This window comes from Quercus robur, chromosome 5, assembly GCF_932294415.1.
Source record: "Quercus robur chromosome 5, dhQueRobu3.1, whole genome shotgun sequence".
In the NCBI taxonomy this organism is placed as follows: Eukaryota; Viridiplantae; Streptophyta; class Magnoliopsida; order Fagales; family Fagaceae; genus Quercus; species Quercus robur.
This window is the reverse complement of record NC_065538.1, coordinates 3,942,479-3,961,142: the sequence shown is the minus strand read 5'-3', so window position 1 is coordinate 3,961,142 and position 18,664 is coordinate 3,942,479. Positions and strand designations below refer to the sequence as shown.

Genomic DNA, 18,664 nt, shown 5'->3' with positions numbered 1-18,664 from the left:
ATCACAGCATGTCTAGACTAGCTAAACCAACAAAATTGGCTATAACCGATAAAGATGTCCAAGACTGTTATATCAAGTGTAAATGAAAGTGAGGACTAATTGGACCATTAAGTTGCAAGCTAGGCAAACTATTAGCCATATAATTGATTTTTTCTTGTTCACAAACAGCATAAATTATATATAATATCCCATTTCTTTGTATCTTTGCTTCCTGTGTCTTTTCTTTTATATAGCAAACTTGCACAAGTTAAAATCATGGTAACTCCATGTGGACCATTCAAATTTAAGTTGCAGTACAAACTTGAAGTGGAATTTTCTCACATATAAACTCTAACTCGGCACATCAAACTTAGATCAACCCAAAACAAATGATTTTATCAATTCATTCACCATATTAGGCGAATCAATATTAACCACATGACCACTGTCCTTGAGTATTGCTAGCCTTGACTTTGGTCCCAAGTGCCTGTAAAAGCATAAACCATGTAACTTGAAAATTGGGCTTAAATTCTTAAATTGATAAAAGGGGGAAAAAATATTACCTTTACAATTGATGGGCCAAGAATACTGGGAAGATATTATCCTTCTCACCCCAAATTAGCAGCGTTTTCTTCACCCAAATAACAGCACATTAACATGGAAAACAAAGTTGCAATTCTTCCTTAGCTTCATGGACTCATGCACGTTGTTACATAGAAGCTAGAATTTTATTTCCCTTTTTTTATACTAAGTTACCTACATTTTGTAAGTTTGATATGACTGTATCTATGTGAGGCCTCATAATCAGAGTTTTTTTTTTTTTAGTGCTCGCTAAGAGACTTGAATCCAGGACCTCATGAATCACATGAGGTTTGGAAACCATTAGGCCAATTCATTGGGGTTTAGAAAACAAAGTTAAGCTATGGCAAATATTCAAAGCATATAGAGACAAAGAAAATGCTTCTAGAGCATAAAAGATATGCAAGTAATATGTGTATGACATTAACATTTAAATTTAAGAGGCTATAATAGTGAGTTGATGAGATGCCTTTGCTTAGATACTTTTATGTACATTTGGCCCATAAGATCAACAATGAAATAAACAGAACATATGCAGAATCAGTGGAAGTGATTAAAGCATTAAGTATGACCAAGTAACCAAGGAAAAAAAATGATTATATATGTAAATAAATAAGATTAAAGCCGAGTTTACCTTAGTTAGAATGGGAAGGTTTGGATCTGCCTTTTGAGATAGCATGTGCTCTGCCAGCTCTAATTTCTCCTTCCTATTCTTCTTACATATCGTCTGATAAAACAACACAGAGACCACTATAAAAAATGAGGAATAATTGATACATGTTTGACAACTCAGAATGCATTATATTTATTGATTTTAATTCCCATCCCAAAAAGAAAGAAAAGAACAAAACAGAAACACCAAACATATACATATACCAGTTTTTTTTTAGGATTGTAATAAAAGTTATTCCTACTAATTAAGTCATTAAATTAAAAGTTGCAGAGTAGAAAATCACAGGCTCACTTGAAGAAAGTGTAGGTGTGCATGGATAGATTCACTGGGGTCCATAGATCATGTGGATTTTTCAGTTCAAGAAGCTCCAGTACATTTTTTCCATTTTCTTGTGTTTGGATTAACTTAGTTTGATTATATAATAAGTTGTGCAAAAAAAAAAGGTTGGTTTTTGCTGAATAGTGCAAAAGTGTAATTATGCTTAGAAAAAATGAGACTATAAAACTACAAGAGGGAACCCCTTAAGGCATAAATTTTCAACAATCAATTGTAGTTTTGACTTGATAATAAAGAACAATCATTATGAAACTAATGTTATTGATTGAAATTCGATTGCATCTAAAAATAAATACTACACCTGGCTTATTGAACTACCACATAGCTGGAAGTAGAGTGTTAGGAGTGTATCAGGCTATCAGCAAGTGTGACAAGAATGAAAATTCAAATTGAGGTATTGAAAATTGGCTAGAGTGGTTGGGAGGTTTACAATGACTCAATGAGAGTATAATGTCAAAGAAATAAGAAAAATCACTTTTCATTTAAAAAAAATGCTAAAGATATGTTCACTTCTACTACAAAAATCTTATAAATTAACATAGTAGTGAATCTAATTAGTGCCGGTGTGCTGCATCAAGCACGTAATAAATAATTTCTTAATTAATATTTTGTTTTGTATTTCAAAGTTGACACACGACTTTGTAATGCCTATCTAGTAAATTTATGTTGTAAGAATAGTAGTATCTCTATGTCACTTTTTTCATTAACATCAAGATCCTGCGTGTAATATATATTCCAAGCATGAGAGAATAATGCGTGTAATGTGTTGCCACAAAGCACGAGATTTAGAGTTGGAATATTATAGAATCATTGCTGAAAACAATAATTAACAATACAAAGAAATACAAAAGTGCACATATGCTCACGAGGTGGAAGTGCAATGCATAAAGGAGGTAATAATATATGCATTTTGGTGTGGCTTAACGTACAAAGATCTAGTATCAGATGGGAGAAATCTCAGAGAGAATCCATCTAGAATAAAAATGAGGTGGGAATGATTCAGCATTTCATGGAACTAAATCTTCTTTTTGTTGTTGCAATTGGGATCCTTTTAAATATTTTATATGCTGAAATGATCTCCAATCTAATCAGAAATAACTTATCAAAGAAGAACAATTGGAGAGATTTTTGTTCCTTTAAAAGCCATCACATGTATTGAGCATGTAGTCCCATGCTTTTCAGTCTAAATTGCTTTGGTGATAATATTGGTGCTTAATTTCTAATAAATTATAATCTTATTTAAAATTGGGTTTAGAATAATGATATGTGCTTGAAAAGAAATTAATTAAGGAGAGAAACTCAAACCTCCAATTAATAAATTAGCCCCTAAAGCAATAATTAAAAAACTTACTTGGACAAACCCCATCAGGAAAAAATTTGGTATCAATTTAAATGGACTACTCTTGTATATACACAAGTTCATGAAGAGCCTCATATCTTGTGCTTTCTCTGGCACTATAAGATCAAACACATTCCTTCCTATCTTCTTCAATTGCTCCTCCTTTTGGTCATCAGTGTAACATATACCAGAGCTCATAATCACAACCTTCTCCACCTTATCTTGATAAATTTCAGCCATCCGATATGTCACATACCCTCCATAACTAATGCCTACTACACTAAAATTGTTGACACTCAATCTCTTTAATCCTTCTCTTATGCACCTACCTTGAAACATTTCTGACCCGTCAGTCCAATTTGTATAAGACTTGCCAAAGAATAATAAGTCCGGCACGTACAAATTGAAGCTCCGCGATAGTGGCCAAACCTGGGTGAAAAATTGCCACCTTGAATTGCCACCATAGCCATGGATTAAGACTAAGGTGGGTTTATTAAGCTGCCTACGGTTAGGGGTCCAAAAATGCATGGTGGTTTGATCATCTAGAGAAATGGTACATGGGGACATGCTACATAACCTGAAGTTCAGAGATAGCATTGTATCAAGAAATGAAATAAAAACTCTTACTAGATTTGATAAGACTGAGATCTTGCATTGTAAAATTGATAGTGAGATAGAGAAGTAGGATGAGAAAGCTTGCAACAATTGCACAAAGTCCATACTGTGATTGAAGTGAGACTTTTGTTTTGTCTTCTGTGACCGTGAGACTATAAATAGGGGATAGAGAGAAGTAAATTAAGTTGTACAATTCTTGGATTCACATAAAGCTCATTGCCTAACGGCCTAGCTGATAAGTGTTGGGCATAAATTTCTCAAGTTCAGCCATGTTTTCAATGTTACAAATATGTGAGATTTGCATTGGATGAAATTGACGTGCTTACTTGACCACTAACAACAAACAAAGAACAAAAGTGAAAAGGGTTTGCACATCCTCTACCTTGTTAATCCTATCCAATCCTGTGCCTATTTTTTATAGTCTGACCAATTTGTGGCACATAATAAACCTTCATATTCCGAACCAGATGGGTGGATAGATAGAATTCATTTAAGGTTGTGTCTGTTAGTGCATAAAAGAACCTTTAAGGGGTCCTTAAAGTTGAGCTTTAAGCTTAAAACTGAAATTTTCAACTTTATAAAGCTCTTTAGGGTATTATTCCAGTTTTTAATAAAAACAATTTTTTGATATAATGCCTATACTTATTTTTCAAAATGACACATAATGGTGGAAGAGAGCAATTATGAAAATACAGAACATTTTTATTATGTCATCTTTTATTATTTCTTACATCTATAAACTCTTTAGCAATTGATAACCAAACAATTGTAAAAATTTTTTTTTTTTTTTTTTTGATAAATTTGAAAGTTACAAAGGGTAAGAGGAGATTTAAACCCTAGACATTTTTATTGAAAACTCTATGAGATATCAATTGAGTTACAAGTACCGTAGTTTGTCAAAGACAAACAATCTAAATACTAAAGCTCTTTTCAATTTAAGTTCTTTATTGCAAAAACTCTGCAACTAAAACTCTACGGTTAAAACCATACTTCCTAAAGCAATACCAAACGGACAAATTGTCCACTATATTACAGACTTTTGGTACCCTAAAATTGTGTAACAGCTATTATTCGGAAAAGAACTATAGGAAGGACTTTCCATGTTAACGACAATGAATTGAACTCAAAAGTGTGCAGGACAAGAAATGAGATTTAATTTTTCAAAACCAATGTTGATGTCTCTCTAGTCTACATTGTTTTTCATTAATCCTTTTTGTTTGATTGAAGTGTAGTCAAGCAATAGGCCAATAGCTAGTTCCCCACAAAATTGAGTACAGCTAGAACTTTACTTATGGTGTTGTATGAACACACAAAAAAGATAGAGATATTCCTTACTTCTTAGGCCTTGCAATCTTCTGTCTTTACCTTCTTTTTCATCTTTCCACAAGTTTTGTCCATAGTTTAATTTCTTTACCTTTATCCTTTTTCACTTTTTGGACGGCTTGTCTATCGCTTTTGTCATCCAATTACAAGCTTTCCATCTAGATTCCTCCACTAATTTCATCTTCTTCCCCCTTATATACCCACCAATCCACCTTAAGTTTGCCCATCAAGTTGGTTCTTCTGCAAGAGAAAAACCAACATTGATAACCATTTGAGCCAAACCAATGGCTACCTTTACTTACACAAGCCAATATTCATCTCAAAGATCAGTAGCCATGGTGCTGGCTCTAGTTTCTGCAATTGTTCTATCGCCATTGTACGTGACACGAAAAAATGACACGCGATATTATGAGACAAAATGGAGTTCTGGCTTTGTTCTACCTATGGTTCTAGCAGGACTCATAATTGCCATTAAAACAACCTCATCATGTTCATCCATGTCTGCACAAGGAGGAGGTAGAGCTTCAATAATTCCATCTCCAGACCCTTCATGGGTGCTTAGAATTGGAAGCTCATCTTGGGGGCTTGCTGGTATCTTGGTTATGTTGTTGCTTGTGCTATCATGGCAAGAATCTGTACAAGAGTTTTTCTGGAGATAGAGAGAAGAACTCCACATGTTATCTATGTCTATTGTATTTCATTTTGATTGTATAAGTTTATATATCAAATAATTTGATAGTTCATCTAGTTATAATTAAATCTTTCTTCATCTTTTTTATATAATTTTGAAATAATCACAATGTGAATGGGAATGCTTCGCCAAATCCAGCTATGTTCTATATTCTAGATAATTGCAGAAGGACAAGGTAACCATATGAAAGTGGAGCCTTCACAACTAATGGATTTCAATAAGACCACATACGCCAAAGTTAGCTAGCTTGACTAGATGAATTCTAGATCCATTATTTTCATTACTGACAGAGATAAATAACAGTCTTGGGAATTAAACCCACATAGATGTTGTTGGTGATCTATTTTTTTTAATCCAAATGAGTTGCAAACGGGGCCTGGTCCTAGCCAAGTTTTTTTGGCAACAGTGCAATAGTCCAATGCTTCTTCATATAATGTTACATTGTAAAAGTGGTTGGGATCAGGCTAAACAACTAGAGTTTTATTTTGTATGTTCTTTAGTCTTTATTTATTTTTATTTTTTTACAATCAAAGTTATCTAGAACTCTTCGAGTGTCTGACTATTATTTCGGGTGTATGTAGTCTCCTCATCCCACATACACCAGGTTATTACAAGGAGAAATTTTTTAGGGTGTCCCCAAGATGTTATCAAGAGAATTCAATCCTATGATCTCGTAGATATCATGAGTCCTTAAGCACCACTTAGCCAATGTCTTGAAATTTTTATTTAAATTTTTTTTAGTACCCCGCCAATACAGAATTTTGGGCTATCAATGGTCTCCAAATCCTTGGCTTCCAAATACATTACTTGTCACAGAGTTAAATTGGTTTGTATCCATTTTTTTTTTTTTTTGGTAAACTTGTATCCATTTTTTAGCTCACAAAAGAAAATTAGATTTCTGTTGGCCGAAGAAAATACGTAAATTTGATTTCTTTACCTCTCAACTTTTTTTTTTTTTTAAGGAAAGCTTTACTTCTCAACTAAATAAACAAAACGTTATCAACATTATTTACATGGGTTAGTCTTTTCAAACATGGCCCAAATTCCATTTTATCTCATTTCAAATGTGAGGCCCAAGTTAGGGGAAAATTTAATTAACCCACATTTTTTTCTCTTAATAAATGGGAGTAGGGGATTTGAAAGGGGAAGATCCCCTCCCATATAAATTCTTTAATTTTTTCTAATTTTTAATTTGTGATCCGTAACATTTAGTCATTTACTTGATTTTATGTTGTGTATATGGGTTTTTAAGACTATTTGGATTTGTTAAATGCCACATTTCTCTTACATGGCCAAAAATTATAGGGAATTTAATAACTTAAATAGGATTTTCAATGTCTCGTTAGAAGAAAGTGAAATAGTCTTTGTCAAAGAGCAGAAGACCACTTCCTTTGTGGAATAAATTTTGTTTTTTTTTATTTTTATTTTACAACAGTCACAATATATAACCTCAAATTTATATCATTTTTAATCCAAAAACATTTGCTAGTTGATTCGTTGTTTTTTTTTTTTTTTTTTATCTAAATAGCTCAACTGATCAAGGAAAAAAAATGCTAAAAAAAAAATTTTCAACCCTAAATTTCACCAAATATTTGTTTTTCATCCTTAAACTTTAAAAAGTTTATTTTTCCTCCACAAATTATTTTTAAAAAAAATTACCCTTAAACTAATGAAAATGTTTTACCTTGTATCCTTAAACTTTAAAAAATATCTTTTTTTCATTCTTAAACTACTAAAAAAAATACTTTTTTTCGTTCTTATTTTTAGTCCTAATTCCTAAACTATTGAAAATAATAATAATAAATAAATAACATAAAAAAATGAAAACTTTTTTTAAGTTTACAGACAAGAAAAAAAAAAATCTAAGTTTAAGCAACCAAAATAATATTTTAGACAAAAAAAAAAAATATATATATATATATATATATAAAATAAAACAAACAAACAAAACAAAATGGTAAAAACCAAAAGCTGTTTACTAGGCAAATTTACTGAAATGGCTACAGTACCCACAGACCCCCCCCAGTTACAGTATTGTGAATCCAAAAGTCTCCAACGTCTCTCTCTCTCTCTCTTTCTCTCACGGTAGAGCAAGACAAGGAGCAAACCTCGACGCTGTCTTCCTTGGTCGTCGCTGTCGATTGAAGTGTCCTGCAAAACTAAAAGGTACCATCTTTCTTGTTTTTTTTCCTAAATTGAATTTCTTTCCTGTTGAACCCAAATTTGTTACAACCTATATTTTGATATATCTGATGAATGTTTGTGAAAATTTTTGGATGATTGATGATGGGTTTGTCGTAAATCATGTGGGTTTATCTGATAAATTTGCTGGTTTTCCCTTACTTCGTGGTTTTATCTAATAAATTTTCATGTTAATTTGTGTTTTGGTTAAGAGGGTATATGGTCTCAGAACTTGGGGTTTGTGGGTTTTGTGTATAAGCAGGAACTGGCTTGAATGGGTTTATCTGATATTTATTGAATTTTCACATAGTTTGGTTTTATCTGAAATTTTTTCATGTTAATTGGTGCTTTGGTTTAAGAGGGTATATGGTTTCAGAACTTGGGGTTTTTGGATTTTGAGTATTGGCAGAAACTGGTTTGAATGGGTTTGTCTGGTAAAGTCATTGAATTTGCTCATAGTTTGGTTTTATCTGAAATTTTTTTATGTTAATTGGTGTTTTGGTTAAGACAGTATACGGTTTCAGGACTTGGGGTTTGTAGGTTTTGAGTATTAGCAGAAACTGGTTTGAATGGGTTTGTCTGATAAAATGATTGAATTTGCTCATAGTTTGGTTTTATCTGAAATTTTTTCATGTTAATCGGTGCTTTGGTTTAGAGTGTATATGGTTTCAGAACTTGGGGTTTGTGGGTTTTGAGTATTAGCAGAAACTGGTTTGAATGGGTTTATCTGATAAATTTATTGAATTTGCTCATAGTTTGGTTTTATCTGAAATTTTTAAATGTTAATTGGTGTTTTGGTTTAGAGAGTATATATGGTTTCAGGACTTGGGGTTTCTGGGTTTTGAGTATTAGCAGAAACTGGGTTGAATGGGTTTATCTGATAACTTTATTGAATTTGCCCATAGTTTGGTTTTATCTGAAATTATTTCATGTTAATTGGTGTTTTGGATTAGAGGGTATATGGTTTCAAGATTTGGGGTTTCCAGGTTTTGAGTATAAGCAGCAATTAGTTTGAATGGGTTTTGATTCGTGAACTTTTTTATGAGAATGTGTTTGAATTGATACATTTGGTAAAGGTTCCAATCCTGCCACCCATTTTTGTTAAAATTGCTTGCTTTTATGAGGTTGATTCTTCTATTTCCTTTGAAAATGGCTGTGTTTTGTGTTATGGAAGAAGGTGGGAAAACTGACACAATTGTGAAGCAGGGGAAGAGAATGAAGTAAAATAGAGCAGATTTTTCTTCTTCTACAGTAGTTTTGTTAAGAGAGGACTCAAACCCTTTGTTAAGATGCTGAATTTGAGTTAAAGAGGAAAATTTACTTTCCTTTCTGCCTTTCCTTTTTCTTTGTTATGATCACAATTTGCAATCCTAGCTGACAAAAGTAAACATTTTGTTAGTTTTATATGATTTTCATGGTCCTGATTTCAAAAAAAAATCCCTGATTTAGGTAAAACCAGTAAAGGAAATGGCAGAGGGAGATGAGGACTTGCCAAGAGATGCAAAGATTGTGAAGTCACTGCTGAAATCTATGGGTGTCGAGGACTATGAACCTCGTGTTATACACCAATTTTTAGAACTGTGGTATCGATATGTTGTTGATGTATTGACAGATGCACAGGTCTACTCGGAGCATGCTGGCAAGCCTGCAATAGACTGTGATGATGTCAAGCTTGCAATTCAGTCTAAAGTCAATTCTAGCTTCTCACAACCACCACCACGAGAGGTAACTTTAGCTTACAATCTGGCATATGGTGTGCTAAACCATCCATGTTCTTGGTGTTTAACTAACTTCTGAACTCCAATGGAAGTCCAATTCAGATTGATTTAAGGTATAAGATAATACCCTTAATTGAAGTATTGATTTATCTGATGTGGACAATGGAATTGATCTCTGAGTTGGGTAAGGTTCAAAAGCCAACAATCTCTTCTGAGATTTAAATTGTTAGAACTTTGGCCTTTGAGACAACTGTCATGGATTTTTCTAGTCAATTGACAAATTTGAAAAGAACTTATTTCAAAACATTTTACTAAAGACAAAGTCCTTTACTATATATAGGTCTTAAGCTGTTTTTAGAATCTGTAGTTTTGGCTTTTGAGCCAGAGGCAATGCCTTTTGTTTGCCAAAGCAGTTCGCTAATCATCACATAAAAACTAATAAAGTCACAAATGGTCTGTGACATTTTTTTTCTAAATTTGTTTGTTTGTGTAATTTTATGTTCTTTTTTTCGTTTCTCTCTTTCATAATATTTCTTTGTCAGGTCAATGATTGCTAGTAATGCCACAATTTATGTGGCTAAAAACTGTGGGATTTTACTTGAATATCTTGAGATTTATATGAGCTTTCGATGCATGATTTTCTTACTCAGATTTTTATGCTCACTTGACAAGACTTGGAATTACATGTACAGACACACACACTCTCCCTCTCCCCCCACTCTCCTTCCCTTAATTACGTATGTTTTTTCATGCTTAATATGTGTGAGATATTTAATTTATCATCCATCAGGTCTTACTGGAGCTGGCTCGAAACCGGAACAAGGCACCATTACCAAAGTCTATAGCCGGACCTGGGATTCCTCTCCCACCTGAACAGGACACGCTGATCAAACCAAACTACCAACTTGCAATCCCAAATAAGCAATCTTCCCAAGCAGTTGAAGAAATGGATGAGGATGAAGAAGGTGGTGTTGATCCTAATCCGTCACAAGAACAGAAGACAGATATGCCACCGCATACTCCTCAGAGAGTGGCCTTCTCCCTCGCAAAACGGCCCAAGTGAAAGCTTTATGATTGAAAGAGCAAATGGATCCATAGGTTTTAACAAATAGAAATTGTCAATGGTATATCTACTGTAATGCTGATTTGTTTTGGAATGGTGTAGAATATTCTGTTTGATGCAGATTCTGCATACCTTCACTTAGAATTCCATTATGTTTAAGGTTATATGGTAAATCTATCTAATTGTGTAGTAATTGTCAACCTTGTGTTCAGACACTGCTACCAACTTCAATTCCATTATGGGTGTGTTTGGATATCGTTTATTTGTTGAAAATTAAAAATTTATTGCTAAAAATACTGTAGTAAAATAATTTTTAAATGTGTAAATAGTGCTATGAGATCCAAATTTTATTAGAAATCTATGTTTAAATGGCTTTTGTGGGTATGTAAGCAATACTCATAGGACCCACAGACAAAACACAGAAAGCAGGATTGGGCAAAACGCCCAATCCAAACACACGCCATGTTTAAGATTACACAATGATCCAAATTGCATAGTAATCGACAACTATGTTCAAAGTTCAAAGATTTGCCTTTTTGAGCGTGCGTTTGGATCAGATTTTTGTGGAAAGTTGATAAAAGTAAAATACTACCTAAATAAAAGTATACTTTTAAAAAAATTTAGTACACTTTAGTCATCATGCTTTTCACTGGTGACCGGTAAAGTGAAACATTACAAGAGTGGAGAGATTCAAAATTCACAACTATTTGATAATTGTAGTCAAAGCGATATGAAAAAATTCTCCCTTTATAAAGCACTAGAGACCATGTTTGCTGGTCTCTCGGCAAAATGATTAGTGACCACTGACCAGTGACCACACAGAACAAATGAGTTACAAGCTAGTTATCCACTTGGAAGTTTATGAATTGGAAGTTTCTGAATTAACACAGTAACTAAAGATATCAAAATCGGGATTCACCGTAAAATCATAGGAGGTAGATGAGATCATGGATCGTAACATTTTACATATTTTTAAATTTAAAGCAAAAAACACATTGATAATAACTTTGTTTGTTGAATAATCACATAAATTGTGATTTTATCCATAAAAAAAACAAATATTTGCATTACATGATGCAATTTTCATGTCATACATCACTACGTCTATACTAACAAAATAAATATATTTAAGTTTTGAACTAATATATTTTAAAAATTCAATAAATGTTTAATTAGCAACCAAATACCAAAATATTTATCAACACATATGAAAATATATTTCAAGTTCCGAGTTTAAAATCTAAAATAAGTTATCAAATTGAAACTAGCTAACTAAAATATAAAATTTAAAAGCAAGATGAATATTAAGGTGAAGTAAACATTTAATTATTCTCATTTTAGGTTTCTTATAACCACCGTCCTAACTCCTAATCATCATCATCCAGTTCATCATCTATGTAGACATTGTATGTTTGTATACTAGAGCTACAAAAGATATCAAGATACAATTTTACACTCATCTACACAAGTTATACCACTCAGTAACAATTATAGAGCATGCTCAAAAAAAAATATCAATCAATATACAAATACAAGCATACTAATAAAATTATATATAAGAAAAACATTTGAGTAATATTAGAACATAAATTAGTATATTGATCAAACAAATTTAACAACATTATAGCTTAAAAGGTAGCAAAGTCAATATAAATTCTTCATTTAGAAATGATGAAACATTCCTTCATTTTGATTACAAGTGAATTAGAAACTAGAAAATATTTACTTAGGTCTTTTTGATAAACATATTTACTTAGGTTAACATAATTATATATGTATATATATATATATATATATTTAAAGTCATACCATCACAACATAGAAAAATAAAAACCCTTAAAACTTTATCAAAACCAAATTTTTTATCCCATAAAATAAATAAATAAATAACTGATGTTTTGATAGGATCGGTAGAATCAGATCCTACGATCCTACACATGATCCTACCATTTTTACTATCCTAGTGCGATCCTAAACATTTTGATGATTTAAGATCGTAAAGTTGTGTGATCCTATGATCCAGATTGCGATTTTAATAACCATGACCGTAACGAACACCATATATCAGAGGTTTGTTACAAGCAATTCTAATTGGCAATTCTATTCTCATCATTCTCATGTTTGTTTCCTAAACATAAATGAAGGTGGTTATCTAATTGGCAATGTCACAATCAAGAGTATACATGACATATTACCAAGCAAAAATAACCAAATAACACCTTTTTACAAACTATGTTGCAATCTACCACTATTTTGGAAATATGCAAAAACCTATCACCTTTAGGGTACTCAAGTTTGGCAAAATCGAGTTTTTCATGAAAAAATTTTGATTTTTTTTATAAATTTCAAGTATATTTTTTCAAAGAACTCGAGTTTCATAACAAACTCAAGTTTAAAAAAAGTGACAGCATCTTATATATTTCTATATTTCTAAAACAGTGATAGATTGTGAATATTTTTGCTCAATAGTAGTAGTGCGCCATTTTCACCCAATTTACCAACTACAAACAGTTGTGCTTAAAACATGCATGCAAGCGTACAAGGAAGAATGCCAAACTCAAGTATAGCACAGATGAGATACAGAGAAATCAAAGTGACTTTAGAATATCAATCATTCATCACTTTGTTGAATCCAGTTAGTTGTCATTTCTTCATTACAGAACGATACATATGTTCTGTACAAATATATAATGATTTTATATGTACAAGAATGGTTGATTGTCACTAAAATGTATATATATAACTAAGAAAAGGGACCATCAAACGGGTCAACTTCTCCATCCAACTATACTGCTAGCAGCAGGGCCGCTGCTAGATACAGTCAGCCCGCGATCATACATTCGCTGAATCTCTTCCCTGTACTCTGTCAAAGACTTGTCAGGAATGGCTGGAGTTAACTCCAACACATCCCCCATTTTCAACTTGCACATGGGGTCATTCACTGGCTGATGGTTCAGCCTTGGCCTCAATTCTTCCTTCAGAGGGAAACCATACGGGGTCCATCTTGAGCTTCCTCGTCCAGATCTTTCCAACAAATCCATTATCGTCGAGTTAGCAGGAAACTCCTGTACTGACATCTGCAATATCCCCACAAGAAGCATGTCAAGGTCTCTTCACTGAATAAATTCAAAACCCCATACATGACAAAAGCCATTGCTAAAGGGTAGTCAGAACACAACATAGTTCTATTTATTTCTTCGTTCACTAGATCGACCTTAAACAAGGTAGCACAAATGATGAATAGACATTTTGATGGACCATCAGCTTATTTTGTTTATGGTGTAAAGTACAGTTGTACCTAGAAAAATGTGAAGCTTTAAAAACCTATACTTAAGAGATAAGCTCATCCAAATGAGCAACAAGCTACTAAATTAACCAAATTGGGCCCTTGAATAAGACTTGGAGCAGCACCTAGTCACAAGATTACTATTACATTCATCCTATTTCATACCATCTATAATAGGGAAACGGCAATCAAATAAAGGAACATTGAACTAATACGAATTCAATCACAAACCTTATCATTCTCGATCATGATCACAAACACAGGCCCATCCTGGCCACAGTGTGGCTTATATGAATACGGACAATCCTCAGAATGCGAAGGGAATGTGCAGGGTGGCCTAATCGAATCAGCATAGGCAATGGATGAATTCATTGTCTCACATTGCCAGGTAACAACCCATCGAGCCCACTCGACCATCTGAAGAACAAATGAAGGATGTTTACAATCACCTTCCTTGTATCTCCAATGAGCCGCAAATCCAAACTCCGCCTGCAAATGCATCTCCCTTGTCCGGATTTGAACTTCAAGAGGAACCATTCCTTCATCCATCACTACTGTGTGTAGAGATCGATACCTATAATTATGAAATCTAAGTTAGAAAGGAAAAGATTGAAGTAATCAAGTGCAGAGAACCACTTTTAAGCTACTACAGACCCATTAAACTTGGGATGACTAATGTAGTCCTTGAGCTTTCCAGGTACTTCAGGCCATAGCTGGTGAACAACTCTCAATGCTTTATAGCAATCCTCCTCATTGTCAACAATCAAACGTAACCCATGAATGTCATGAATTTCATCCATAGTTAGCTTCTTTCTGCCAAACAAGAAAACGATATCACATAATTAATGTGATAATCAAATAAAATACGCCATAACTAATTGAATGATACTATAAGAACAATTTTCTCAAATACATTTCACAGCTCAGACTAAGAAGTGATTTTAGAAGCCCTGAGATTCACTTTATTCATAAAAAAATATCTAACAAAATTAAACTATAGTTTCACACACCCGATACCCGATATGGTCACATAAATTATCATTGATTAATGAAGTTTCCAGTTAAAGACTCAAAAACAATAGTTAATTAGGTGACTCGGTTTTTTTTTTTTTTTGGCAAGTAACACAGGCACCTAGTGTATCTTGAACCCACATACCTCACCCTCCACCTAGTACATGCAAGGGGATGACGTGCTAGTTGAGCTAGAGCTCATTCGCCCGAGTCACCTTTTCATTAATTCTAGATGCAAAATTGAAGATTAGTCCTAAAAAACATACATGGAAATCCTTCTCCAGATTCGAAAGTTTAATTAGCAGTGAGCATGGATGTTTTGAGAGAGAGAGAGAGAGAGAGCATACTTCAACATTTTGGAGTATATGCTATACAAGCTCTTATGCCGCCCAGATAAGTCCTGATAAGAAACAGATTTAGCCTTAAGAGCCTGCTTTAATTTTTCTGTGGCAGAAGTGATCATCGCCTCATCAAAAGACTCAACAAGCTTAGAGGACAATTCTTCGTGCTGGTCTGGGTGGAGATGCTTAAAACACAGATTTTCTAGCCGATCCTTCCAGCTAGAGATTCCTAAACGATTAGCCAAGGGTGCAAAAATCTCCAAGGTCTCCTTCGCAAACCTTTGTTGCTTAGCTGGAGGCAATGCATCTAGTGTCATCATATTATGCAATCGATCCGCCAATTTAATGAGGACAGCCCTTGCATCAGCCATCGCAAGGAACATGGTATGCAAGCGATCAGCCTCAACTGTTTTATTAGCTGTATTGTTGTCACGTGCAAGCTTACTCAAGTGACTTAGCTTGGAGACCTAAACAGATGCCATAAAGAAGTAGACGCTCATAAGGTCAAAATGTCAAGATAATGCATCTCAGTAAAGCCAAATGATAAATTCTATAATGCATAAGATTTTACTTTAAAAGGTGAGTGAGTGAGAGAGAGAGAGAGAGAGAGAGAGAGAGGGGGGGGGGGGGTTAATGAGAATCAAAGTTCATACTTCTAATATATCACAATATGCCAGGTACCTTAAATCTGGAATATGTATTCTAAAAAAAGCAATAGGAAATGGAATTACAACCAAAACAAGTGTGAAAAACATAGAATCTTCATAAATAGAAAAGGTGGGGTGGCAACTGAGACAAGGTCATGAAGATACACCATATCCATCTATCATATCTGTAGCTACTCCAAAGAAAATGACATATAATCAACAAGAAAATTGACTACAACATCCATACTTCAAAACCATAGAGATCCACACTTCGCATCATTAAATCCCACGACCTTTTACAAAACAACAAAGTAGTATATTCTCAATCTTAAAAGCTGGGGTTTTACTTACAACTACGAGGCAGAACACCCAATAACATGATGGTCCAGGGAAAAAAAATTCATTCAAAAGCAGCATTTATAAAGATGAACATATTACATATGATAGAAACAACTACACTCCCTTCACATACAACAAACATTGATCACACAGAATTATATGCCCCTGCTGTATCAGAATCTAATCAAGTGTCGCATCAATAATTTCTTCTTTATCTGATTCACAATTAGATCTTCTTTAATTCAATACGTCATCTAGAATTCTGCCAGCTCATGGTCCAACACAGCATTTAAAAAACAATAAGCAATCTACAAAACCATTGCTTGTAGATATTCAATTTAGCCCATTAAAACTTTCTTCTTCTTCAGCTAGATTATTCAAATAGTAAATTATCAACAGTTCATCATACATGTTTTCATGTACAAACAATACAAACAATTTCAAGCATTGAATCAACAGTACTATTTTCTACTTAATAGTATCAAATAAAACATTTAGTTATAAAAATTCAAACTCTCACCCCTTCAACCAAATCAGCAACCCCAGCACCAAAAGTCCCAAAAACATAGTCATAATTCATAAAAGAATCATCCAGAGTGTCATGCAAAAGCCCTGCAGCAACCACAGTCGAATTAGCTCCAATCAAAGCCAGCATCACTGCAGTCTCCACACAATGCTGCAAATAAGGATCTCCACTAGCACGCATCTACAACAGAAAACAGCAAAAAGACTCTCAAAACCCAAATCACAAAAACCCCACACAAACACAATAAAATCAATAAAAAATTCAAATCTTTACCTGCCCTCTATGAGCTTTCTCAGCCTCATAAAAAGCTTTAACCACAAAATCCTCACGGAAGATCTTGTGTCTCAACTGTGCACCCAACAACAACTCCTTCACATAAGGCTCAGCATTCCCTTGCTCCACCTCTATGTTAAAAGTCAGCTCCTCCACATTTAACTCGTCCCCACAAACCTCCAGTCCTGATGTAGAAGAACCATAATCTAAACAAGAACCATAAGCGTTCCTCACAAACCCATTAAACAAACCACTTTGGAAACTCAATGTGGGACTACTAGTATTATTAGTACAAGCACTACTACCCCTAGCTGAACCAACCACCACACTACTACTACCACTACTACAACAAGAAACTGGTCCTTGAAAAACTGAGACAGGGCTCAAATCCTTTTTCAAAAAGGACCCAGAAAACTTGCTTGGAGAAGAATAACCATAAGAGCTACTCAAGCTCAGCTCCTTCAATTCCTCACTCTTCAACTCATCACTACAAAAGCTGGAAGAGGATCTGACTGAAGAGGACGATGAGAAGAGGCAAGAGAGGCCTCCAATCACAGGCTTCTGACACGTGGACGGTGGAGATGAGCCCAGCTCGAAATCGTACGATGAGTGTGGTGTGGAGCACACGCTGCTTGGTGGACTTGCGTATAGAGCAATGGTTGGAACCGCCATGGCCTTTTGTTTTTTGCTTTGGCTTTTTTGCTTTTTTTTTTTTTTTTCCTGTGTTGGGTCTCAGATCACACACACAAAACCTTCAATAAGCTAATCACAACCGAGTTTTGACGAAAACCCAATTGATTTTTGCAATTAAAGACATGAAAAAATCACTGATTTTGAACTTTTTCTTCCACAATAACCCAAATCCAGAGACCCTTTGAATAAAAGTTGAATCTTTTCAATTTTCTCCAGAAACCCAACTGATTTTTGCATTCAAACCCAAATAAATCAGTGACTTTTTACACAAAAACCAAATAAATGTTCCAAAATCAGAGACCCTTATTAAAAAAGTTTGTTCTTTTTTTTTTTTAGATACAGTATTTTTTTTTTTCCCCCAAGAAACCCAGTTGATTTTTTGCATTCAACCAAATAAATCAGTGATTTTTTTTTTTTTTTTACACACAAAAAAAAAAAACCCAATAAATGTCCTAGAATCTGAAACCCAGTAAAGGAAAAACAACAAATTTGGGAGACAGAGACCAGGAAATTGAATCAGTTTGATTTTGTTAGAAGGAGAGAGAAACTGAGCTACAGTATGCACAAATTTATAGAAAAAATTGATCAATTGGGGGGGTTACAAAAGTACAAACAAGACAAAAAAAATTTCTAAAATTGAGAAGGAATTTACAAACCTTAACCCCAAGAATTTTCAAAGGAACAGAGTCAAAAAAAAGGACTTGGGATTGTATTTGTTCTGAGAGAGAGAGAGAGAGAGAGAGATTTTGGTTTTATTACTTTACTATTTTCTGTGTCTATGTTCTTAAAATGGTTATTGCTTAGAGGCCAGGGAAAGGATATGTGAGATTACAATATTGGCCTTGGGAGTTACCTGAAATAACAGAAGGTTGAAGTGCCAAAGGACCCAAGTTGGTGTTTTTGGTTTTTTAAATCATCAACTATGTCTATGAGTATGACAGATTCATAAAAATCTATATTTAGTTTAAGGTTGGTGGTGGCTTTAGCATTTTTTTAACTGTACAGTATAAATGAACCTGGATAGATTTATGGGATTGGTTGAAAAAGGAGA

At 33.9% G+C, this 18,664-nt stretch overlaps 2 protein-coding genes and 1 pseudogene across 2 annotated transcripts; 1 reads left to right on the top strand and 2 right to left on the bottom strand.

Annotated features, from left to right (window-relative positions):
- Positions 1–12: 12 nt before the first annotated feature.
- Positions 13–3,864, bottom strand: LOC126724884 (uncharacterized; annotated as a pseudogene).
- A 3,671-nt stretch (positions 3,865–7,535) lies between these two features.
- LOC126724882 (transcription initiation factor TFIID subunit 9) lies at positions 7,536–10,754 on the top strand. The gene is made up of 3 exons (XM_050429312.1): positions 7,536–7,701; positions 9,166–9,441; positions 10,225–10,754. The coding sequence occupies exons 2-3, from the start codon at positions 9,184–9,186 to the stop codon at positions 10,495–10,497; spliced, it is 531 nt and encodes a 176-aa protein (XP_050285269.1). The 5' UTR covers positions 7,536–7,701; positions 9,166–9,183; the 3' UTR covers positions 10,498–10,754.
- Positions 10,755–13,075: 2,321 nt separating this feature from the next.
- On the bottom strand, positions 13,076–18,382 carry LOC126724881 (probable GTP diphosphokinase RSH2, chloroplastic). Its single transcript, XM_050429311.1, has 6 exons — positions 16,921–18,382; positions 16,642–16,827; positions 15,142–15,602; positions 14,438–14,596; positions 14,015–14,357; positions 13,076–13,574 (listed from the first exon to the last, which is right to left on the bottom strand). The coding sequence occupies exons 1-6, from the start codon at positions 17,590–17,592 to the stop codon at positions 13,266–13,268; spliced, it is 2,130 nt and encodes a 709-aa protein (XP_050285268.1). The 5' UTR covers positions 17,593–18,382; the 3' UTR covers positions 13,076–13,265.
- Between the last annotated feature and the right edge of the window lie 282 nt (positions 18,383–18,664).